The sequence below is a fragment of the Podarcis gaigeae genome (genome assembly GCF_964106915.1).
Source record: "Podarcis gaigeae genome assembly, chromosome: 3".
Taxonomy (NCBI): Eukaryota; Metazoa; Chordata; class Lepidosauria; order Squamata; family Lacertidae; genus Podarcis; species Podarcis gaigeae.
The window spans coordinates 65741362-65766731 of record NC_139680.1 but is presented as its reverse complement, the minus strand read 5'-3'; the positions used below and the strand labels follow the sequence as shown (position 1 = coordinate 65766731).

Genomic DNA, 25370 nt, shown 5'->3' with positions numbered 1-25370 from the left:
TCAGTGTAAGAATGGTTTAAAACAACAACATTGTCAGCATACCAATGGCTGGGCCTCCTTGTTTCTTCTCTTCCAAAATGGCTGCTAAGTCCTTGTGCCTTGATTTATGTTGCCGGCTCAGAAGCTGCTCTTGCTCTGGGCTTTTTACTTTCAAAAGCTGGTTTGCCTTCTTAATTTTTTGGCTGTACTGTCTTGCCATTGTGAAGACCCGGTTCTTTGTTTTATCCACAGCATCCACTTCATTGTCAGTACTTTCTGCATTTGCACTGCACAGAATACTACTGGCAGTTTCATAAAGACTATCGACAAAAGCTCTATCATTGGAGAGGGGAGATCTGTTGAGACTCATCAAGGAATTTGCTCTGCATGGCGTTTCCTTACATAGCGATGCTTCCTCCTCGAATCTGAGGTTGGCTTCACTCAACCTGGCAACTTTGTTGGGCAAAGCTTTTGGGAAAACAGGTGTTTCTGGCAGTGAGAGAGGGGGGAGTGAATATCCCACATCTTTATTTAACTCACAAGTAGTTCTAGTAGGAGTGTTGTTGTCTATGTCATCTTTGCAGACAGGAAAAGCTGCAAGCACGTGGTCTCTCGTCTTTTCTTCATTCTTCTTGATGTAATTCTCCAGGTCATTCCAGATTTCATCCACTTCCTCAGATAATTTGTCCGCAGCAGATTTGTGAGAGTGTGAATCAGAGTTTGATGAGCTATCCACTAAGCTCAAATAATCATGATCTAATGGAACATAATGATAGGGATTTTCATCTTCACTGAAATGGAGGCTTTCTTCAGAAACAAACTGCCGCAGGTGGTCACAGCATGCAAAATCTGTTTCCAGACCCAGAAAACTCCTCTTTTTGGAACACTTAAGGCGATCACATTTGAAATTTGTCAGTGATTGCTCTGGGAGGACTATGGTATCATAGATATTTTCCTCACTGATCCTTAGATCATGAGAGCTTACAGGTGGAGTTCCTCTCCTGGGAGTAGTTTCATTTCTGCTGGTAGAAATAGAGGTCCTGCTTTGAGGTGTCTGTCTTTTATTGAAAGCAATGTCTTGGTCTTGAGCCTCATAGAGCGAGTCTCTAGCTGACCCTTGTGGAGCACGGTCAGACGCTTCCCTCCGAGTGAGACCCATTAGTTTCAAATCTTCAAAACTTATATTGTCATAGACATGATCTATGTCATCAATAGTCAGTTCTTCAGAAGATTCTAGGTACACCTGCAGATTGTCCGTGTCACTCCTGGAACTTTTTATTTCATTCCAAGTAGCATTCTGACCAAGGTCATTTTTTCTGTATCTTGAACCAGATGGAGAAGTTTTACTTTCCCCAGCACTGCTGGCCCGCCTCACAATTCTGTGAGAGTTAGAGTTAGAAATGTCCCTTTGATGAGCTAGCCCTACGTGCCAGCTGCAAGGGCGGCCTGAAGGCTCTCTCTCTTCACAGCCAATGGAAACCAAGTTGGATGTAGATTCTGAAGGCACAAACATCTGATAATCATCTTCGTCCTCTGTGTTCTCTTGCGGGGGGCGTCTGCTTGGGAACAGGGCTTGCCGAATCTGGTGGTCTGTCCAGATGTTTCTCACCGCATCTGTTCTGCCCAAAATATTCGCCATAAATGAGCTGTTTTGTGGTGCAAACTGCCGAGATGGATGACCACCTCCATCGCAGGAAAATGAAAGCTTTGTGTTGACCTGGGAAGGTGCTTCATTTACAGGCTCCTTTGCATTCTGTGAAGTTTTGAAACAGAGCACACTATTAGTCTATGATCTAACTAACATGCAGAATCGTAATCACATATACGAGGAGGGCAACCTTTACTGAAGTTGAGAGTCTCATTTCCTTGATGGAAACTGGCTGGGTGCTACATATTGGTGCTGGACAGAACCAAGACAAAAAGTGGGTGCAGACACCTCTTTTCCTTCTCTTTCTGCCTTTAATCCTCCCCCCTTCATCATCCATTCATCTCTCACACAAACCCCATGCACAAACACATACTCCATTCATCAACCATCCATTCTGCCTCTCATGCACCCTAGCCATTCACAAGCATTTGTCTGCAGGCCCCTCCAGATGGTTCAGAACACCCAGGAGCCTCCGGGTTCCGTAGGCTACAATCTTGAACAGACACACAAATGAGTAAGTCCCTTTGAACACAGTCAGCGGGATTTACTCTCAAGAAACCAGGGATAGGGGTGCATTGCATTATTTTCCTGGCTTTTTAAAAGCAAAATTTGAATGCTCCTCTCCTTAAAACCTCCTTTGAAATACCTGCAAAAGAAGACATTTTATTTCACACCACTGAATACATTAAGTTGACAAATTATATAACCACTTTTCCATAAAGACTGTACCTGAATTTCACATTTACTGAGATTAACACTTCTTCGTTTCTCAAAATTTTCAGCAACTTGACTGTTTAACCTTTTGCGGCCTCCCTTTGGTTTCTGCTGGGAATTTTGTTGTGTGGTCTGCAGAAAACAGAAGGGTTACAGTATGACACATAATCCTTTACAGAGAAAGCCTTCAGCCAAAGCCAAGTCTCAGAAATGTCAAATGTTCGACAAGATACTGCATTATTACAGTGGAAAGGACTCTCTGGTGGGGCCTCCTAAGCTGACAGAGGTCAGCAACACAGCTAACACAAAATGTTTTTGACAAAGGACATATATTTTTCTTGTTGCAGGGTAGATAGTGGGCTCCGGGAAGAGTATTCTGGAAGACATTGCTTTCTGATTGATATGGTAGCTGTAATGCCATCACTCTGAAAGCATGAGGATTCTACATTTCACGAAGTTTTGGGTGGTGGTATTTTCCTCTCAAATAAATGTACAATGGCTAGGAACATATGCAAGTCTTGTTACAAGCTCAGAAAGGCTGCCTGAGCACTGACAGGCCTCTAGAAATTTCCACAAAAAATGTATCGGATTATTACTATTTTTCAAAATAATATTATTATTTTAAAATAATAATCATGTAAAAATATTTTGTACAAATATACACAAGTGGTGTATATTGTGTATAAATATACACATGCAATATTTTTTTTCAGTATGAGGAAGGCACTGCAAAGAGAAGATGATGTCCCCTTTTCTCTCCCGGCATGAAAATTCATTCTCTCTCTCTCTCTCTCTCTCTCTCTCTCTCTCTCTCTGTATGCATTTTTAAATGTGTTTATCTAAACATGTGATTTAAAAATGCAATTTAAATAACAACCACAAAAACAGAAAACTGCATCACAAAATTTGGGGAAATGAAAATCCAAATAATCATTACATTCCAATTCACACACTTCCAATCTGGGAAGTGTGGATCAGGTAGGTTCGCATTGGAATTAACAGAAATAAATCCTTTAAGCACCAGTAATTCTCATCCTTTATGTACCCATATCTGACACACACATCTTTCCATTTCACAAAGCAAGTTGGCTACCTGTTCAGTCTCTTCTTCATCGTCAGCGTCAGTCTGATCCATCACACCAGTGAGGGCGTTATCCTCTTGGTCGCTACTATAGGCCACTTCATTGGAATCCAGTCCTTTGTGATTCAGTGAAAACTTTTTCCTAGGACTGAGGAGGGCTTCAGCCTGAGATAGCAGGGTTCCTTCAATACTGATCCGCTTGGAAGGAAAATATATATTTATATGAAGCACCAGGTCCCATCCTTCTCATTTTAAAGCTATAGCTAGATCAGCAGCTATTCTGATGTGGGTGTGTAGCACATTCACATATATATATACACATACGCATCTACATAAACATGCAAATATATGCATATATAAACGTGCACACACGCACAAGCCACACACTGTCTTCAAACGAAAACATCTTGGAGGTCCTGGGCCACAGGGAGGTTAGGCTGGCCTCAACCAGAGCCAGGGCTTTTTCGGCTGTGGCTCTAATCTGGTGGAACGTTCTCTCACAAGAGACTAGGGCACTGTGGGACTTGACATCTTTCCGCAGGGCCTGCAAGACAGAGCTGTTTCACCAGGCCTTTGGCCAGGGCACAGCCTGACCCCCTCCTTTGGCAATCCTCACAGAACTCTAGCCCAATGGCTGCCATTAATTTGATTTGAATTGATTTTAAAATGAAATGATTTTAGAATGTTGTATTATTTTACTGTTGTTAGCCGCTCTGAGCCCAGCTTCAGCTGGGGAGGGCGGGATCTCTCACATAGCTTTTATTTCTCAGTAGTAGACACACACATCCTTCTGAAGATGACACACCGATGTATAGGAAATGTATGTGGCTTAATATCAGAACACAGAGCAGTAAAAGGGAAGTGAAATGACCACGAGTTTAGTGCAGAAGTGGGGATATTGCTGCCTTCCAGATGTTGATGGGCTCCTGTTCCCATCAGCCACAGCCAATGGTCAAGAATGCTGGGAGCTGTAGTCCAGGAACATCTGGAGAACCATAGGTGGCCAATTTCTGGCTTAGAGGAATCAAGAGAGTATGTGGTAGGCAGCACTACTTAGTCTCTTTGGTCTCTTTCCCCACCCTTTGTTATGTTTCAAAACTGCACTACCACGACACCCAGCAGGGAACAGAGCTGGGATACCATTGAGGGGGGCAAAACGGGAGACAGACATGTTTGACGCATGGCACATAATTGATCAAGTTATTGCATAGCTCTATTCATTTCAATGGCGACTGCACAGGAGATCTTCCAGGTAGATTGTTTGCATGTTATGGTTTGGAAAGGTGGGAGAATATTCAGATTTCCTGCCTCAGGTATAAAATGCTGTATGCCAACCCTGAGCTTATTGTTTGCAGTTGTGCACAACTGGAGGTAAAGAAGGGTAAGACCATGACAGCCAGTAGGTGGCAGGCATGGATAACAATCGTAAGTGGAAAAGGGAAAACAAACTGTTCTAAAGTTATAAGAAGTATTCAGTACTTCAAATCTAATTTTTTCGAAAATCACTTTCAAGCTACTGGGGGTGGGGAGAATGATATGGCTTACCTTTTTCGTGTCTGGGTCCATTTCTGAAATTATTAGTGGGAAACAAAAAACAAAACAATCCTAAGTATCACTTAGTAAAAAAATTATATTCCGCATTTGTGAAAAACAGGTTTAAGTCTAAAACACCTATTGACTTTAAAATGGAAATTATAAACCAAAGTACTGCGTTTAACATGGGCCCTATCAATAGATAAGGCAAGCATGCTTGAACATTTTTGTAATAAATTTATCCCATGTGAAAAACTCCCCCTGCATTCAAAACTGAAAGGCTTGCCTGCTGGTTTCCGAAGGCTGCTATTTTTGTGTGTCAGATATTTAACAAATCTGACATTTCTTCCCTGACAAGAGATTGAACACGACTCCTTCCCAGGACAACAGGGTTTTGTTTTTTTATTTACATAGACTTAATTGAACACTTAAAGGTGCCATATGATTTGTAATACTTAATGCATAATATCACATACAGGACACATTGTAACTCACCACTTGGCTTTATGATTTTATGGGCTCTGGACGAAGGTTCTGCGGGAAGAACACATGTGCTTTTGTTTAAAATGTTTATGCTGTCTCCTGATTTAAAATATATTATTAAAAAGTATCCTAAATAAACCCAACTACAACCAACAGCAGCCAAAAGAGAAACAGTAACACCCCAGAAAAACTTAGTGGACTGCCCTGGACTTCAGTTTTACACCAAATTATATGTGTTAGTCAGTGCCAGGCAAAGAAGTTCTCAAAACAGGGCTTACACCAGGGATGGAGAACATGTGGCCTCCAGATGTTGTTGAACTTCAACTCCCATCAGCTCCAGCCAGCATGGCCAATGGTCAGGAATGATGGGTGTTGTAGTTTGCTAACATCCGGAGGACCACAGTTTCCCTACCTCTTCCATAGGGCTTGGTGCTGCTATTGAAAAGGCACAGCACAACTCACCACATTTCTGATGGTGGGGGACCAGGAAGTATAAGGACCTTTCTGGATGACTTGACTGTAAAAGAATGTTCCTATAGGAAACCACAACAAAATATTTTATTACCTGACTTCCTTCTCACCCTCTGTGGGGCGATTCCTTCTTTAGAATTACTCGATGCTTTCATTTCTCCTTCTGGGCTATAATGGAATCCTGGGTGATCTATAAAGAAATTAGAGAAACAATATGTAACTACGACTTCATACATCAGGTGAGCTTTTGGAGAAGACTTTATGATTGCAGCATTAGATTTCTCAAGCCTTCATCACAAACAAAATCTAGAATAGGACAATGCAGGGAGAAGCAGGCTTGGTTTTAAAGGCTGGAGCAGGCATAGGCAAACTTGGCCCTCCAGATGTTTTGGGACTACAAGTCCCATCACCCCTAGCTAACAGGACCAGTGGTCAGGGATGATGGGAATTGTAGTCCTAAAACATCTGGAGGGCCAAGTTTGCCTATGCCTAGGCTGGAGTCACCTAGGAACAATTTGAGAATGCCCCCTGATTGTTCCCAAGGATACTTTTCAGTTTTATTTCATATTAGTGAATGGCTTTGAGAGGGATGCTTGGGAAATGTCTTGGGTAGCAACATACAAACTATGTAAATGTCTTTCACTCCACACACAATTTTGGAGAAGACATTCTCCATGCACAATAGCAGTCCCTTGGAAGGGTGATATTAAAAATGAATTGAAAAGACAGCATAGTTCATCATGAATTATTTAATGTGCTCTTATTAAGAATCTCAAAACACAAGGTGATGTACGAGCTGGCAAAACTTTCATAAGCAGAAAACTTTGATCCTGTTTGTGGTTGCCAATCTTTTATTTAAGGGAAATAGAGAGTCACACTGAACAACACTGTTGCCAAAACCAGTTGTTGTTTAGTCATCTTAGTCATGATCGACTCTCCGTAACCCCATGGACCAGAGCATGCCTTGGAAACTCTCACTTCCTTCTCAAAGTTTCTCCTTTTTTATGTCCATGGAGTTCTCTTGGCAAAATACTAGAGTGGTTTCCCAGTTCCTTCTCCAGGTGGATCACATTTAGTCTAAACTCTTGGCTATGACCTGTCTGTCTTGGGTACCCTGCACGGCATAACTCATAGCTTCTCTGAGTTACTCAAGCCCCTTCGTCACGACAAGGCAGTGATCCATGTTAGAGATTTGAGTTTAGACACTGTGACACATGGAAGTTTGAGTTTGTGGCTAGTGTATCTACCTTACGGAAACAAATTGTACAAGAGGGAAAGTACCTAAAAGTCTCACCCACGTTCTTATTCAAAAGCTCTGAGCCAGAACCAGAAAACATTGTGACAGCTAAGATTAATGCATCCAGTTGTCTATTACGTATTTTTCCGAGTTTTTTAATTAACAAAAATTAAAATGCAAGTGAATAGTTATATGCAAATATACTTACAGATAGCATCCATTTCAAGAATTGCTTGCTTGGCCTGAAAAAAATAAAAACAAATATTGTGCATAAACTATATAAACTTGCTTAACACCTCAGGTCAGCAATAGTCCCCCAGACTCTGGGTCCTTGGCTGGTGCACCACCACACCAAACCTTCTAAAACCTGAAAGGCAAAATTGGTTTCAAAACTGCCCTGATTCAAGTGAACTTGGTGGAATGCAATTCATGTGCTGTTATCATGATGTGGCTACCCAGATGCATCTATCACAGAAGATAAAAATACACATATTTTATTTTTAACATATCCACACTCTTAAAAAGGCACCAAGCAAAAAAGTTCCTTTTCTAACCAGGCCTTTGGTTGAATTGCTAGACATCCTATGCCTTTTTAACAACAACAACAACAACAACAAAATGTGTGGGGGTGTTATTGGGTTGTTGTTTCTATTTTGATTATATATTTTGTGGTTTTGTATTTTGATTTTGCTCTGTGAACTGCCCTGAGACCTCCGTATATAGGGAGGTATATAAATTCATTCAATCAATCAATAGAAATACAAACAAACAAATAAGGCAGTTGTTAATATTTTACCTTAGCTGGGATTTTGGCAGGGTGGTTTTCAAGAATTAATCTCTTCAAGTGAAGAATCCAAAGGCGCTTATCTTGCTGTGATTTGGCCTGTTACAAGTTGCAAGAATGCAATGAGTTATAGCTAGACATGAAGGAGTGACGGTAGGTAACACCAGACAATAAATTTAGCAGAGTCAAGGGTTGAGCATGAAGAAGGCTCTGACTTCCAGTGGATGGGATAGGGGAGAGATGGGGAATCTGTTGCCATCCCCATCATCTCGAGCCATGCTCTAGCCAAGAGTTCAGCAACATCTGAGAGAGTCACAGAGTCACCCATACAGGGGTCTATACAGCTTTCCACAAGAAAGGTCAGAAATGTCTTGGCTCCACTACATCCTTCTACAGTCAACAGAATAAAATGTTTTTAGTATATTTCTGAATATTATTCTATGTCTGGTAGCTGACAACAATTTATAAAACCAAATATAATTATTTAACACAACTGGCAACTAACATGAAAATGGTGAGACAGCAAAGCTGAACACCACAGGCTGTAATAGTGCCTTGTGTGTCTGCATGCCCTAGTTCCTTGTCTTCCCCCTTCGATGAGGTTATCATGTTGCTCCTGTGCAGATTAGTGGTTTGGGCAGGGTAAGAATTACTTCTGCATAACCAGTATAACATGCTGTGTGGTGCAGGGCAGGCTGGGTTGCTTGTTCCTGAAGAGATCTAAAATTGACCTGTGGTTTCCTCCTCCAAGAATTAACTAAGATCAGAATTGAGGCCTACTGTTCAAAATTCAGTGAAATAAAGCGTCTCCAAAATATTATTATCAGTTTCAGGCACACATGCACTTTCCAAATCCCTACTTGTCTAATTCTCAAAGTGCAAAGATGAAACAGAAGCTGAGGGTCAAACTAGGTATGCACTTAAACAGGTAGAATGCAGTTGCATCTTTTGTTTCTTTCCTTCAGGGCCAGGGAGCCCAAAGCATAACATGGAGCCAGCTGGATGGAAGGGGAGAGATCATAGAGATCAGAATGAAAACCATTGCTCTCTCTCAATCTTAGGAAAAATTCCCCATTGGTGCAACATTTTTAAGTGCATGTCCAATTTGCTCCTTAGGGTATTAAAAGCTGTTCATGTTCCCACTGCATGAGTGCATTAATTTGGGATTGTACTGCCTTCCAAAAGGAAGGGGGCAATTGGATAGATTGAGATCATAGGAAATAGGGCCTGGTTTTCCTGCACAAACCTGGAAGTGGAATACTACCTACGTGGTGCAAACCTCAGTTACAATACACAGGATACATATCAGGAAAATTATATCCTTAATAACATGTTTCAGAATGCATTCAGTATGTTATGGCTTTTAAATACCTGAACAGTATGTTGCATCTTGGGATTTTTGTAATGGAAGACACTAAAGCTCAGAGGCTCCTTTGGTATGATTTCCACTAGCATGAGATTGCCACACTGCAACACAGAGAAAGGCTTGTCAGAGGAAGATCTTGTGCACAGAATGGGTATTTATATTTTGGACATTTTGACATAGTCCATTTCCTCTTCTTTGCAACCCTTGGGCTGCTTGTTCCCTTAGCCTCCCCCTGCAAGTACAAACAGACCTACCAAGATATGAGCTTTGTAGGTGAAAGTCTCTTCCCTCTTCTTCGTAATGAGCAGCAGCTTGTCAAAGAGGAACAGAGTGCGCTCATTTTTGGCTCTCTGAATGCGGAATGTTCCTTCCAAAACCAACTCGCCGTAACTAGCAAGGTCTGGTCCCTTCCAGTTAGTGAGTAAGCTTTGTATCTCCTGAAAAAAGGGAGGAGGGTAGGATAATGAAGCAAGCACATCAAAAACACAACGTTGGGAAATATCACATGGCAAGTGCTGTGTAATGAAGCCACTATCATGTTCCTCTTATTAATCAACAGTGTGAAAAAGCATTGCTTCTACCTCAGGGATGACTAACCAAGGGCCACATTCTCTGTAGACCTACCTTCCAAGGGCCACACCCTAGCAGTGTGCGTGGCCTAGGTGGGCATAACCATTTCACATTTGCTCTCCCTCATACACATATTTGCACCACCACACATACAGGAAGAGCTCAGGGCAGCAGAAATGGCAGCAGGACCACCACAGGAATTGTGATGCAAAACTGGTCCTTAGACCAGGAGGCAGGCCTCCATGTGGTTTCAGAACCTTAATGCAGCTTATGACCATTTGCAGGGATGTGTGTGGATCAGGTCCCCAGGCAGAGAGTTTGCCTTTCCTGTTCTACATCAACAGAAATACTACAGCTGTCTCACGGTACGTTGCAGCATACAGGCATTTGTCATATGATAGGCAAACAGAAATCTATTTCTAAATGTCAGAGTTGGCAGATGTGTATTTTATGACATGCAGCCAATTTGCACTGCACTGTTATCTGATTATCTTACATGGTCCCCTAGAGATGATGCAAGAGAGAAGGTTGGCACAAGGAGAGAGTTCTTAGCAAGCCATAAGGCTGGACATTAGACAGATAGATGGGCCACTATATGGAAAAGAATAGGAAGAAGGGGAGGGTGTTTTATAATGATGCAAGATGTCAGAAACAACTTATGTGATCAAAGGGTCTCTGAAGTACACAAGAAGTGGAAAGTACTAGCTACTTTTCCAGCCAGCCTGCAATTGTATACTTCCTGTTAACCTACTGTAAGTTTGCATATGGTTGCTCTTTGAATTCACATAAGTCCTTGCAGTATCTTTAGTTACATTATCAATGCAAGATGTATGCCTGAAACTTACAAACGTTAACCACAGCAACTTAAATTATATTCATTAGAGTCTCAGATATCATAGAAGCTCACCCAAATTAAGAGTTGCATTGCTTATGTGAATGGATTCACCTATAGGATTTCTTCAAATAAGCAGAAGTCCAATATGATGTCTGAACCAATCCACAACTTGGAAATATGCATTTCTGAGATGTTTTGGGCAGTCATAAGCCATGTGAACAAGTTTTTAAGACTACAAATGAATCACTGACTGCAAAGAAGCTGGGTGGGTGTACAAGCGAAACTTCATCTTCTGACAGAGAAGGAAGATTTACATTTGGGTTCTGATCTCTCCAAAGAAAGCTTGCAAGCACAATTGTGTCTTTTGTACATTCCACAGACACGGATTTCAGAAGAACCTTTCAAGCACACTTTGAAGATACTTTCACATGTAACAGATAACACACCCCACAATATTAATTGGGAGTTGCCATGGTTGAGTGCGATGCTTTAAAATATAGGAAGATCAAATTTCACATATGTTAAAAGATGTTGTTATTGTTAGCAAGCGCAGGAAAGCAAAACCATAGCCATTTAGAATCCTGGTGCCCAATCTATATAAACCAAAAACCAGATAGAAAGATAAAAACTACTGATATGGAAAACTTGTCAACCCACCTGCAGCCTGACAGCATGTTCATGTTTCCTCTTCATGTCGTTAATATGCCACGCCACTCTCTGCATCGTATCTATGGCTTCTAAAACCACATCATAACCTTCAGTGTCCTTGTCAAGGTGGTTTTCTATCTCCTAGTAAATAAGCCAATGAAGAGGGAACTATTTAACTATTTACAACTCCTAGAGGTCTGCAAAAATGTTTTGATGGTAAACTACGGTTAATAATCTGACACTTAGCTCCTCCCAACTGCAGTTCACTTCTTTGGTCTCTACAGCAGGGTTCCCTGGTCTATAAAATATGCAGCACAGAACCCCTTACCCTGCACGTGAGAGATTTTCCTTCAGCCCCATTTTCCCACTGATAGCCACCTCCATTGTATATGTCTCTTTTCCCTTTTTCCAAACCCCTCTTGATTCCAGGATCCTGATAATGTAAAGGCACTGTGTTATACTGGGATGGAGGCAGAAAAGTTGGACGAGACTGGCATATCCTCTGCTAACAGTAAGCACATACAATTTGTGACTGATCAAGGCCACCAGATACGTATTGTGGCATATCAGGTGTGTGACATTCTGGCCATTTTTGAAGTCTCCAGCAAGCTGCAAAAAATAGGTGGCTTGATGAGCCTTTGATGGGCTGCCCTAAATGGCTAGTGGATTGTGTTTGATTTCATGAGCCATAAGTAATATAGGCATCCTTACAGCAACTGCATTACTCTGCTGCGTTATAGTAGCAGCTATCAAAGCAGAATTTATTAGCATTCAATAAGAGAAATGAGTCAGTCATTCAGTATGCTTTCTTGCCTCTACTTTTGGCTACAGAACCTCAGTTTGATAATTACATCCGAGCATTAGACTTAGGCAGACACTACAGATTAAAATTTTTGGACTCTGAAATGTAGTTACGGGTATAATCTCCTAATTGAAAGCACATGATAACCATTAAAAAGAAACCAGATTTCTGAAAATATTGTTAAAACCATGGGAAAGAAAGGAAGAGATATGTACTTTCTCTACCACCATGCATGCATGCAAAAAAAAAAAGGGGGGGGGAAACCTTTTTGTTGGGCTTAGATGACTTCATACAGGCCCACCCTCCTCACCAGCTGCCCTTGTCTGGAATTGAAACTGCACTTTTAAACACACCAGCTAGTGCAAAAGCCCCAATGAGCACAGTATGTAAAGATGTACAGAAGAAGAAGAAGAAGAAGAAGAAGAAGAAGAAGAAGAAGAAGAAGAAGAGGAGGAGGAGGAGGAGGAGGAGTTGTTTGGATTTGATATCCCGCCTTTCACTCCCTTTAAGGAGTCTCAAAGCGGCTAACATTCTCCTTTCCCTTCCTCCCCCACAACACACACTCTGTGAGGTGAGTGGGGCTGAGAGACTTCAGAGAAGTGTGACTGGCCCAAGGTCACCCAGCAGCTGCATGTGGAGGAGCGGAGACGCGAACCCGGTTCCCCAGATTACGTGACTACCGCTCTTAACCACTACACCACACTGGCTCTCTTCAGGACTGCACTGCACTCTTTTTATGAAAATATGTATAGGTCTGTACTGCATGTTTTCTGAAGAAGCTGCAGCATCAGAAAAGAAGCTGTTTGATGAGCATAGGAGGGGAGAAAGATGGAGAAAGGGGCAGGAAGGGTTGGAAATACAACATCTGCAGAAGCCTAGCATGTCAGGGTGAAGGCTAGGTTACAGTACTTCTTTCTGGCACATGAGCTTTCATCAGAAAGTTTGTGCTTGCTTGTTTTTTTGACTGCAGCACAAAAGCCTAGCTACACATTATAGTATTTGCACTCTTCAGCAGGCCTCCTTCAAACTAGGCACTTTACTTTTGAATAAAGAGTAGCTGCTGGCCCAATGTGAAACACACTGCTGATCTGGACTGCCACCCCATGCCAGGTTCCTGTTGACTATCTGAAGAGGAGGCACTTAAAATGACAACATACGTGCAAAAGAAGGTGATACTTGAGTATCCGCTGAACAGGTTTTAAGAGGTAAGATCCTAAAGGTAGAGAATGTTGTAAAGCTTCTTGTCTCTCTCTGAAAAACTTGGCCAGGGACTTGTTCCTCATGCATTCGGTAAGTACAGCCACTGACCTGTAAAACAAATCAATAAAGCTCTCAGAATTATTATTATTATTATTATTATTATTTTAATCCTATATTATACAGAATTCCACAGCTTTGGATGCATGATAGGTCCTACAAGTGACTGCCTGCTTAGGATCAACTTCAAGCATTATGCATTTCTTGTGCAAGATAAACAGGAGTGTTCTGTGAAGTTTACAAACTTGTGATTGCCATGCATGCATGCCACACAAGTAACAAGTCTTAGCATCCTACTTTCAAAATAACTGATTACCATGCAACATAATTAAAATAAGCATAAAATTACTTGCTTGCATTTTCTAATGGGCAAGGAAGCATTCATCCTCTTTGCCTTACTAATATAATCCACAAACAGTAAAGCATACCGTTCGGATTAAATGTTAGTCTGAAGCATTATGGTCACATTCTCTATTCACCACCTTTCAAATGATAAAAGGGAAAGAGCACACACAAAAATAAGGTACTCCTACCTTGGATAATTGGTGCAATACTGTGTATATATGTGGAACTCTTCACTCTGAATATAAGGAAAAGGGGAGAAGCTGATTTAGTATATTGATTTTATTACAGCTCCCTAGAAATTCTGAACACTTATTTGAAAGCAGTAAAAAAATCCCAACATATTACCAAAAAAATTTTTTTTAAAAAAAATTACTCTTCCGTATTGATAGGCATGTAATTCATTAACTTTATTCCAGTCTGCATGTGAATTGGATTGGAAACTGATTTTTAAGTAAGTTTTTATTGTAGATGCTTTTATTATTTTTTAAATGAAATAAATGTGTGATCTAAAAAGAAGCAACAAAGCTGACTTGTGCCAAGTTTCCCTGCAGCCATTTCTTATTTGCTATAGGCAAGTATTGGTGCTATATAGAAGCTTATTTGAAAGTGTACATACAATGCCACCATTTGGGGTTTCCCCCCTGTATAATCTTCAGGAATAGGGAACAGGATTTCCCATTCTGCACCTAATGCACCTTTCACATAGTTCCAAACACAAGGAGCAGCTCCTGAAGACTCGAGAACAAAACAAAAAGAACAAAACAAAAACAGACTAATTCTGTAATTTCAGCAGTTCATAAGGTCTATTTCATGCAAACCATTTTGCTCTGCACCAACATGGGATGCGGATGGTGCGTGGTCTAAACCACTGAGCCGCTTGGGCTGAGCCTCTTGGGCTTGCCAATCAGAAGGTCGGCGGTTTGAATCCCCACGACCGGTTGAGCTCCCGTTGCTCGGTCCCTGCTTCTGCCAACCTAGCAGTTCGAAAGCACATCAAACTGCAAGTAGATAAATAGGTACCGCTCCAGCGGGAAGGTAAACGGCATCTCCGTGCACTGCTCTGATTTTGCCGGAAGTGGCTTAGTCATGTTGGCCACATGACCCAGAAAAACTGTCTGCAGACAAACGCCGGCTCCCTCGGGCTATAAAGCGAGATGAGTGCCGCAACTTAACTGTCAGGGGTTCTTTACCTTTACCTTCAACATACATTCACATGCAAGTTGTAACATGCAAATAAGATGACTGCAGTTACAGCTAGCCCATTGTCATCGTCACAGGTAAGGGAAAGGGCTGTCATAAATGCAATTTGCTTTACTCAGGAGCCTCCAGTTCACACCTTGCTTTGTTTAGGGCAGCAGATGCTTGAAGATGGTCACCTGTTGCTCAGTCTTGTCTTGATTGGGGGATGGTGATAAGGATTTCTGTAGTGTTTCACAGTTTGTGATAAGGTACATGATAAGTGTGTGGTAAAACATAAGCTATCTGCCTTTTTTCCTTTTAGGATTAGTAAAAACTCCTTATCCTGCTTAAAATGCAATCCAGTGACAATCCACCCAATAATTATGGCAGATTACAGCTGAGCCTCTGCTGATAATCTTTTATTTAAGATGGGAAGACTTACAGCTATCTTCACTGGCACGAGACACAATAAGCTTGCATCACACCCTATGTCATGCACACGCTTTTAAAAATAACTCCAGCTATAGTGGAAAGCTTCACCTACAAATAAGTAGTAATCAAGTGAAACCACAATCTGCAACAGAGACGTTACAGTCTGTAATTCACTGGTGAAATCCAGTCACATTCTAGTTATCACATGTAATGGGGCAGGGGCTACCAATGGCTTCTCAAATGCAGAATTCAATATTAAAATTATACCCAAACTGTAAATAAGAATTTAAAAAGAAAGTATGAAAAAGCAGAAAATAGCAGTCTAGCTTACAATAACTGTGCTTAGATTTCATAGTTATTAAATCATAATGTTATGAGTTGGGGGGAGGATAGGCTGTATGTTGAGACCCTTCTAAGTTCCATCAAACCTGCACTTCTAGTTTGCATTACTATACAGATAATGTATAGTAGCAAGATCCTTTGATGTTCAACAAGAGCTCAGCAACATGGCCAGCAGAGAGCCATAAATACTGTAGACCATGAAAGTGTTAACATCATGCAGTACTTAAAACATAGAAATCTGTGTATATTTTATTTTTAGGCATATATATTTCCAGATGATTCTACTGTGTGAAGTTTAACATGACAAATAAAATCTCTCTTGTAAAAAAAATAAAAAGAGGGGGTGAACGGGAGAGTGGAAGATGTGAAACAGATGCAGTCAGCTCACAACTGCCTTAAACTTTCCCCTTCTGATTACCAGCTGAAAGGACAAAACTGTCCTCTTATTTCTGAATCTAAAAGACATAAAGCCCATGGACCAGAGTCAAAAGTTTGGACATCTGCCTCTCTTAAAGCACAGTACTGTTAGTTCAAATGCCTCAGTCAACCACAGCTGATAAGAAGAATGAAAAAGGATGTTCCAATCACAAAGCCAAGAAAACTAACCATATCCACACTTGAAGAAAATAAGTACAATTCTTCTGAAACGCAATAATGTATTTGTCACTTGAAACCTGAAGCAAAATCCAGACTGAACTGGAAACATTTATGCTGCAGAGCTTCAAGTTTCAAAACTAAATGGCATTTGTCAGTATATTTGCAACACAGTAAGGAGAGCCCTGCCCAAGTCCCACCACCACCCAAGAAAGTAAACTTGGTATAATTCAAGACATAAAGTCTTGAATTATACCAAGACTGAATGCATGGGGAAAAGCAGACAGAGAGGAGAACTTCAAGTTTCCTAGACTGTCCTTTCTAACCTAACCCGTGCTGACCTTCCTCAGGTGCCAGACTGAAACTCTTAGAGTTGCTGACCTCATTTCCTACTTTCTACTCCTACATCCTCACCAGCTGCATTTGTAAACTATGGCATGGCTGAATCAGGTGGAGGAGGCAAGAAGAAAAGAAGTGTTAACTATGTGTTTCACAACTGATGTTGCAACATGGCAGCGTAAAGCAGGACCCCATAAGGACATTAAGTACAGGGTCTAAAATTACGTAGCTGCACCTTGGTCCTGATCAGACCTTGACCTGTTCAGCTTCAGCTAAGGATCACCCTATGTACCTACGGAGCATGTTCAGGAACCATAGAACTCATTTCACCCTAGATGGAATGGAATGCTATTACCATAATTTATATATTTAAAAGTTAAGGGCCCTAGACAAAGGTGACTATGGGGTTGCGGTACTCATCTCACTTTCAGGCCAAGGGAGCTAGCGTTTGTCCACAGACAGCTTTCTGGATCATGTGGCCAGCATGACTAAACCGCTTCTGGCACAATGGAATACCGTGACGGAAACCAAAGTGCACAGAAACACCATTTACCTTCCCACCAGAACAGTACCTAATTATCTACTTGCAGCGGTGTGCTTTCGAACTGCTAGGTTGGCAGGAGCTGGGAAAGAGTAATGGAAGCTCACTCCATCACAGGGATTCGAACCACTGACCTTCTGATTGGCAAGCTCAAGAAACTCAGTGGTTTAGACCACAGCACCACTGACGTCCATAATATAAAACATGAGCAGTCACGGTAAAAGAATAAATCCTACACCAAATACAAGAAACAGCTGAGAATAGCACCATGTAGAATACTGGTGACTTCATCCACCATTCTCTGAAGCAGAATGTGGTTTCCAGTCCACATAGCCAAGTTGCAAAGCTGGCACATTGGATAATCAGATATGAATTAGAGGAGCTGGATAATTACGTGCAGTCTTTGCAAAAAAAAAAAAGTGTTAACGAAATCACTCAGGCAACTCATTACTCATACCATGGGATACCATATATGCAGTAACAGAAATGTACAAGTAGTCCACATGTCTTGAGAGAAATTCCCACTCACCATTGCCACTTCAAAGGTTGTGGGGAAGAGGGGCATTAGAGATAGTCCTTTATATGGGAACCTAATTTCTTCCTGTTTACTCAAAAAGGTTTCTTATACCAGAGTTTCATAGTAAATGTGAGATTATGTCACACACCACAATAATTTGAATTACTAACAAATACGGCATGCAACTATGGATATTTTTTTTAAAAAATCCTTTTGACAAATGTGTTCTCAGCCTATTTTATGGCAGTTCTAGAGGAAAATATTTAAAATATTAAAGATGATAAATACAGCTTTAGCCCAAGGAGATGAGTCACATTTGCTTTTCTTCCTTTAAATGTAATAATATACAGGAATTTAGCAAAAGCTGTAATGATCTGAGACACAGATGTACAATTGTACAGCTCTTAATCATTTCAATAAGTCTGTCCTGGTAGTGATCTGTGAGGAAAAAGGAAATGGTCTCAAAATGTTTTCATAGTTCTTGATCTGTTCAGAAATATTTAGGGAGGGAAGGAAATAATATATTTTAATGTCCATAAAAAAATATTTCTTTTAACTTTGAAAAACTTTACTACACAGCTAACTCAGTTGCAGACGTTTGGGAACTGACTGAATCATCCTGAGTTTTATATTCAAAGAGGCTGTAATATGCTATAGCTCAGATCAATATCACCTTAGTATTACTCACCTTAGAAACAAAACATTCTGCTATAGCTACAGGATCATTTTCACAGTTTTCCAAATCTTGCAGAAGTTCACTAGTTGACACAAAGAAAGAAAGAAAGAAAGAAAGAAAGAAAGAAAGAAAGAAAGAAAGAAAGAAAGAAAGAAAGAAAGAAAAATTGCATTTTAAAAATAAAAATATGGAGAACCACACACTGATATATACCAGCTACAATCAAAATAAGCATTGCACTTGACATAATATTTGAAATAAAGTAGCCTGTTTAATATTATGACTTGCTATAGGGCTAAGTCCTCATTAGTTATTTGGGTTACTAATATTCCAACACTTCCTTTATTCTTACCCTATCAATAAATTATGCAGCATTTGCCTTCGTTTTCCCGACATGCCTTCACCATTTTGCTTGTACTCTTGCCTCTACCACCAGTTCTGTCTTTCATTAAAAGACAGCCAGTTCTTTTCTGTACTGACTACGATAAAGTGGGAGCGGCGGAGGAAGCCGCTGCGGAGCCTGAGGCGGCGCGCCCATAGGGGCAGGGCAAGCCACCCATAGGGGTGGGGTGAGGGTGGGGCACACTGCGGGGCCTCCAGAATCTGCCTGCCTCCTCACACTCAGCCGCACTACAGCTGGGGGTGGGGTGGGTAGGCAGAGGGCCAACCATTTGGGCAGCACAGAGCCAGCGGGTGCCCAAGCCACTGCATCTCTCCCAGGAGAGATGTGTGGCTCGGGCGCACTGCAGGCCCCACGGTGAGTGCTGCCTGGCATTTTGTCACCCTCCCTCAGTGGTGACACCCGGGGTGACCCGCACCCACCATACCCCCTTCCTCCACCCCTGCACCTCCATAGTGTAGCTCTTTTACAAACATCACCATGCACCTTTCTGTATCTCTGTCGCTATCTTTCACACAGAGAGAGTATTGTGTAGCTTAAAAAACCTTGAATGGGAAGGGCAACACGAACATGCAGAAGAGCATGAAGAGCAGCACTAGGGAGGCCTTCCATGCACAAGCACACTGATCCATGCACGTAGCACCCATAGTGCTGCTGTATATTATGGGGCCACATGCCTATCTCTCTCTCTCCTATTGAGGAAGGATTCTCTCTCTAGCCACTTCGGTTGCTACTCCCTTCTCAATTATGTACAAAAACCCTTGAATCACAACGAGGAGAGAAAACATAAGTCATTGCACTGCTTACACTACTTAGGAAAGGTGGAAGAGAGACAGCAAAGTATAAAATGGTTTCCTGCACCAGGCCATACACGCAAACAACCCTGCCCTGTTGTGTTTATAAGCAGGCTCTCACGTGCGAGCTGTTCTTTTAACTTTTGACACGCTGGTAGCCAAATAGATTTTGACATTAATTGTTGCTGTAAGTGGATGCATGCTTATTTTTAAACAAAACTGAGTGGATAATTAGCAGGGTAAGTTTATAAGCTTTACAGCAGATTTAGAGGCACCAAAGATAATCAGGATTGCCACAGTCTCATTAGTCTGCTGTTGGGGAGGAAATATCAAAAGCATCCATCAGTAACTGAACTTACAGTTACAAACCTGATTCTTTGCATTTCACTTAGCAGGCCCTTTGAGATCAGTGAGGTTGTTGCTACGGAGCAGGCATAGGCTTGCAACATCAAGTACAGACTAACACAGAGCGCACAGTTGTGCTTTATCCCCACCCCAACTCTTTTGATTTGACTGTGGAAGAAAGAAGCATATGTCTCTGTGTATCATATTTAGCCTAACCTTCGGCATGTGATCCTAACCATAGTTACTCAGAAATACATTCCACCGACTTCCAGGGAACTTTTCCCCAGGTAACTGTGAAAACAACCCAGGTCTTATTGGGTGCAGGTTGCATACAATGGGAAAGTTGCTGTATATTGGCTAGGAGATGAATGGCAGATTCATCCCAGTGAGACAGGGAATGGCAAGCATTCACACAGCTACACAGCAGCTTATGATGGGGAATGCTGCTTTTGGTTGTGAAAATAATGTCAACCAGCAACTCCAGTGAGGAACCTACCTCACAGTATGTTCTTTACTAGAGGAGGAAAATGGGCATTAGCTTAAAAGGTCAGTACAGTTGTGCCAAGGGGCATCTTGGCTAGTTATCCTTGATCATCTCATTTGAGTGGGTCCCAGCATCCCTTCACACTTTGTCTCATTAGCTATGTTCTCGTTCCCACATTTCTTTATTTTAAGTCATGGCCTATTTAATCCCTGTGCTTGGTGCCCACAGCTCTGTACTTCCTGTTCCTGCTTACAATTACTCTTTCCTGAAAGAGTTGCATAGTATTGGGGAGGGGGGCTGTTTGTAAAAATATTATTAGGTCCTTGCATCTCTGTAGGATCAAGACATTACAGAATAGTAAAGGGAGGGAATCACTCATTTTCTCCCGGTCCAGGCAGAAGGTTAAATTTTACAAATGAAGAATAGCAAATGGCTTCAAAGAATTAATAATCCAAAGCTGACTGTCATTTTTCAAATGCCCTGACAAGTCTGTGCCGTGCCTAGTGAACGTCAGGCTGCCAAAAACTGAAAAAGAGAGAGAAATGCAGTAAAAAGTCTAGCAGCCAAAACCACTTAGAGGGCCATTCTTTTACACGTCTTTATCTTTTAATTTAAATTTCATGTTTGTATGCATTGCCTGGCACTACTTAGCAAAGGCTTTTCTTGACAAGAAGCCAATAGGTCAAAGTAGAGAAATTGTTCAGTATTGCATGTCTGCAGAAATGACTACGTAAAATGTTTTTAAAAGGGGCATACATTTAAAAAGAAGGGGCAGAACCCTATGCCGGCCAACTCTTGATGCAAGATAACAGTTATCTATGCCAGCAGCACTTTACACTAAAGCCCATATTAGATCTTTGACCCTGTAGTCCATCGCTCTTTAATTACATAATCTAAATATGAACATGGAGTACTATTGCAATACAAAGCTACATCGTCAGATGTTTAATCTCTGGACTACAAGGGTAGTATTTGTGGGCAAACAAGTGCATGTGCACAACTGAACTGTTTTGGGAACCAACTATGGAGGAATGTGTACTTTTATGCTATCTTCATCTACACCACAAAATCTGACAAAGTAATGACTGGGTATTCAGCTTGTTATCCCCATGATTCCATGACATTCATCTGCAAAAGCTAATTAGAGGTAGTTAGAAGGTAATTAGAAAAAGAAATGGAAGGGTTCTTCTTACCTTCAATGAAAATAAGCAGTGCAGGAAAATGCAAATAAATAAATAAAAATAAAACCCAAAAGTATGAGGAGGACCTCTCTGACTGAAGCAAAAGCTTCCTGCCTAAAGAACTGGTACAGAAACTCACCAGCAGGTACTGACAGATTGGTCTTCCCTTGCTCAGGGCTGCTGCCTGTAAATTGTTTGGGGCTGCTGCCCAAGTGAGGGAAGGTTGCCTTCGACTGACCTTCATTTACGGGGGTTGGAAGCTGAGAGGACTGTTATGCAGTGGTTCCACTCCTTCCTCCTAGGCCATGTCCAGGAAGTGGTGTTGGAGGATGAGAGTCTGGTCCCCTGTAGGGTGCCTCAGGGCTCCGTCTTCTCCCTCACGCTTTTTAACATCTATACAAAGCCACTGAGAGATATCTTCAGGGGATTTGGGCTGGGTGTTCACCAGTATGCGGATACCCAGCTCTACCTCTCTTTTAAAACATGCCTCAATCCCTACCCATTCATATGCAGGGCTTATTCCATTGGCACTTGTTCCAATGGCAGTTGGGAAGTCCCGTAACTGTCTTGTGCTAGCATTTGTTTTCACAGCACAGATACCTTTGGGGGGACTTTGGCCTGAAGCACCAACCACCCCTATTTTAGTATTACTTTAATATTTAATCTGTTGGGGGGAGTGCACGAATGAACAAAAGCTTGGATTTGTGGTCCCCAGATATGTTTTCATTTAAGTCCAATATTTACTCACCTGTTGAAATGGTAGATATCTTTTATGTTTCCAAACAAAGCTGATCGTTCCTCCATCCCCAAAGAGAGCTTGGATTGGTCAGTGATACAATCAAGGTAATCCTATGAAATAAATGAAAAGGGTTGTCTTAAACATGTCTGCTCTTTTCTTCCTCAGTAAATGGAACTATCTTTAATTGTGGAAGAGGAGTCTGCTCCAGATCAATTTCACTTTATATTACACTAATCCCTTCAGTAGCGCCACACTGAACAGTCCTTCCATTATGGAAAATAACAATACTTATCTGTTCACCAATACCAAAGGAATAAACCCAAAGACTGAATGCTTTGCTGCTCAGACTGTGCATGTTTTTCAAGCTGCAACGTATTCAGATTTCACCCACAGTGACAGCTTAATTATCTCCATTAATTACTCAATAAGGTCAATGACATCTTCCTATATTAAGCAGGGTTTCTTTTAAAAACAACATAAAGTATCATCACTATAGCACATGGACTTCATACAGATAAGAGGAGACCTGGAAAAGTATTACCATATTTCAGAGCTATTGAAAAAGCACTTTTAAAACTCTCAAACACAATGCAATATAAACGTCCTGGTTCCCAGTTTATAAAGAACAAGGTCTCTCTTCTTCTGCAGCCCCCACCTGGTATACTAATGAGAAACTCCATGTGCTCGGGAACATATTGCAGAGAAGATTAATCTGCATGCTATTTAGTTGTGGAGATTACATTTTTGGTCACACAAGCAAGACAGCTATAAACTAATTGGGGAAGATTTACTTTAAAACAGTGATTTGCAGGTTACCAGACAGGCCCTTCCAGAACTGCAGTACCAAGAGTGGTTTAACCAATGCTTTTTCCCCCCTAAAAAAATGTTTAGGGGTACTCTCATTTTCCTACTCATATTGAAATACTGCCCCTCAATGAGACCAAACTTAGATTCACAAAATGTTTAGGGGTATGAGTACCCCTGTGTCCCCCCAGAAAGAAGCACTGGGTTTAACCATCAGTCCCTCTTCACGAGGATCTCTGGGAATGACAACTCTAAGAGAGGAATAAGGGTCTCCTAACTGCTCTCAGGACCCATACCCAACTACAGCTCCCATAATTATTTGGGGGGAGCCATGATTGTTTAAAGTGGCATCATATTGTTTTAAATCTATGGTGGTAGTGGGGTTTTAGTGTGGAAACTGACTCCATTGAAAAATACTGCTTCGGGAGACTTTGAGTGCCAAATCTCTCTCATAGGTGTTAGAACTCGAAGTCGTTCTGATATTATGATAATCAAATACCTGTGTGAACTAGCATTAAAACTACTATTTAACACAACAACAAAAGGCCTAGTGTGCTTCCATAACATTTATAAAGAAACTCTGCAGGAGAAAGGAAAACAATAGACTAAGAGTGAGAACAGCTGGAACCATGTTAACAAAACCCTGACATGATCCTGAGCCTGAGGGTTTAGACAACGTGTGGTGGCATTTTACCAATGGCAACACAACATTCCATAGCGCCGAATTCAAGGGATTCTGGGAAATGTCAGCTACACCATGAGGATCTTGTTATATAGTAACTGAATTCCAAAACCCACATGAGAGAATCAGATAAAAACAAAGGGAAAACTTATTTGAGAAAAATCACTGGGCATGTTCACAATAGGTTTACTTTTCTAAATAATTTGATCGTTTAAACAAACAAGCAAAACAAAATATTGTAGCACCAAGAACAGCACATAAAGATGAACATGAGTTCTTAACTAGTTCTGTCCACATATAAGCAGGTTTTGACTTCCAGCACCAAAGAGCATCACCTAACCAAAATGCAATTTTATATCTACACACCCGGGGCTTTACAACAAGGAAGCTCCATGACATTAAACATTCTGGCATACATGATCTACACCTCTACATTCCTTTCCACCCAGCCTCCATTAACTTATGACCTCATCATTAAATCTGTTCTCTTAAAATATGTTTGTGCATTAAGTCATTATAACAATGTCCCGGGGGCTTCCCAAAACTGTGTGTGACCTTTTGGTTTCACTCACAGTCTCCCTTGGAGCTGAGACTTAAGAGGCTTCATGAAGCAGAAAGGATTGCTACACACACACACACACACACACTGTAACCTGGGTCAAAAGGGTGGAAAAAATGAGTACAAAACAGGAAAAGCTCATTCCCAGTTGTAATTTCTAACACATATTTACGTTCAATAGAATGAGATGTAACAAACTGAGCCTGCCCTAACAACAACTACAGACCCACAGTAACCAGCTTTTAAAAAGTGACAAAAACGTATATAGAAACCTTACTACTTTAAAGTGCTTCATAATTTGCTTTTATAAGAGCAAATGTTGTTTGATGTGAAAAAGAACAAAAGCGGAGGTAGTGAATGAGGTCCATCCAAGTGATGTTTTCCTATCATTTCGGTCCCTTGGCGATGCTGGTGAATGTTAATGTGAGTTAGAGTCCAACAATAGTGGGAGGGCACTACTTTGACTAAACCACACTAAAATATCATGAGAATACAGATACCTATATTGCAATGATACATAATGAAACACACAATATATTGTAATACATAATATCTGTATTGCCAAAGTACCTGATGATTGCTTTATAAGCAGGCTAGTCAAGTTATCTGTTGGATATTTGGCACAACCATCAATAGTTTTGGACAAGTATTTGTAAGTGAAATTACTGAACTAGTCTACCGACATTCTGATTCCTGCCCCCCAGACTTCTGACATCTTGTTAGCCACAAGATAATGTCACCATATAACACTACAAAACAATCTTCAGAGAACTATAAAAGCTTTACATTGCACAATAAACACTGGGCGGGAAATGGATAAAATAAACTGCATCAAAAGGCTTAATGGAGAGTGTGTTATTTCTTCTAACAGAACTTCAATATCCCCTTTCCTCAGTCTGCAGTTCACATCACACGATACAGAGCTACTCATGAGGCCCTCTGGATGTTTCCCTACCAAACAGCTGATTAGAAGGGTTCCCTGTGCATCTTTTTCAGGTACATCTGGGGA

The 25370-nt window shown here is 41.1% G+C and overlaps 1 protein-coding gene across 12 annotated transcripts in view; it reads right to left on the bottom strand.

The window, feature by feature from the left end:
- The window catches only part of PLEKHG1 (pleckstrin homology and RhoGEF domain containing G1), a 103074-nt gene that overhangs the window by 4712 nt on the left and 72992 nt on the right, over positions 1-25370 (bottom strand). For all 12 annotated transcript variants that reach the window (XR_014562473.1, XR_014562474.1, XR_014562475.1 and 9 more), the window contains 15 exons: positions 22326-22426; positions 18386-18455; positions 13942-13988; positions 13309-13459; positions 11359-11490; positions 9551-9733; positions 9302-9397; positions 7943-8029; positions 7355-7388; positions 6004-6099; positions 5451-5489; positions 4968-4990; positions 3435-3620; positions 2357-2473; positions 43-1732 (listed from right to left, as the gene is read on the bottom strand). Coding sequence is in view for 7 of the 12 variants with exons in the window: in XM_083732146.1 (XP_083588272.1) it covers positions 43-1732; positions 2357-2473; positions 3435-3620; positions 4968-4990; positions 5451-5489; positions 6004-6099; positions 7355-7388; positions 7943-8029; positions 9302-9397; positions 9551-9733; positions 11359-11490; positions 13309-13459; positions 13942-13988; positions 18386-18455; positions 22326-22426 (3052 nt within the window). In the remaining 5 variants the exon portion in view is untranslated. The remainder of the gene's footprint in view (positions 1-42; positions 1733-2356; positions 2474-3434; positions 3621-4967; positions 4991-5450; positions 5490-6003; positions 6100-7354; positions 7389-7942; positions 8030-9301; positions 9398-9550; positions 9734-11358; positions 11491-13308; positions 13460-13941; positions 13989-18385; positions 18456-22325; positions 22427-25370) is intronic.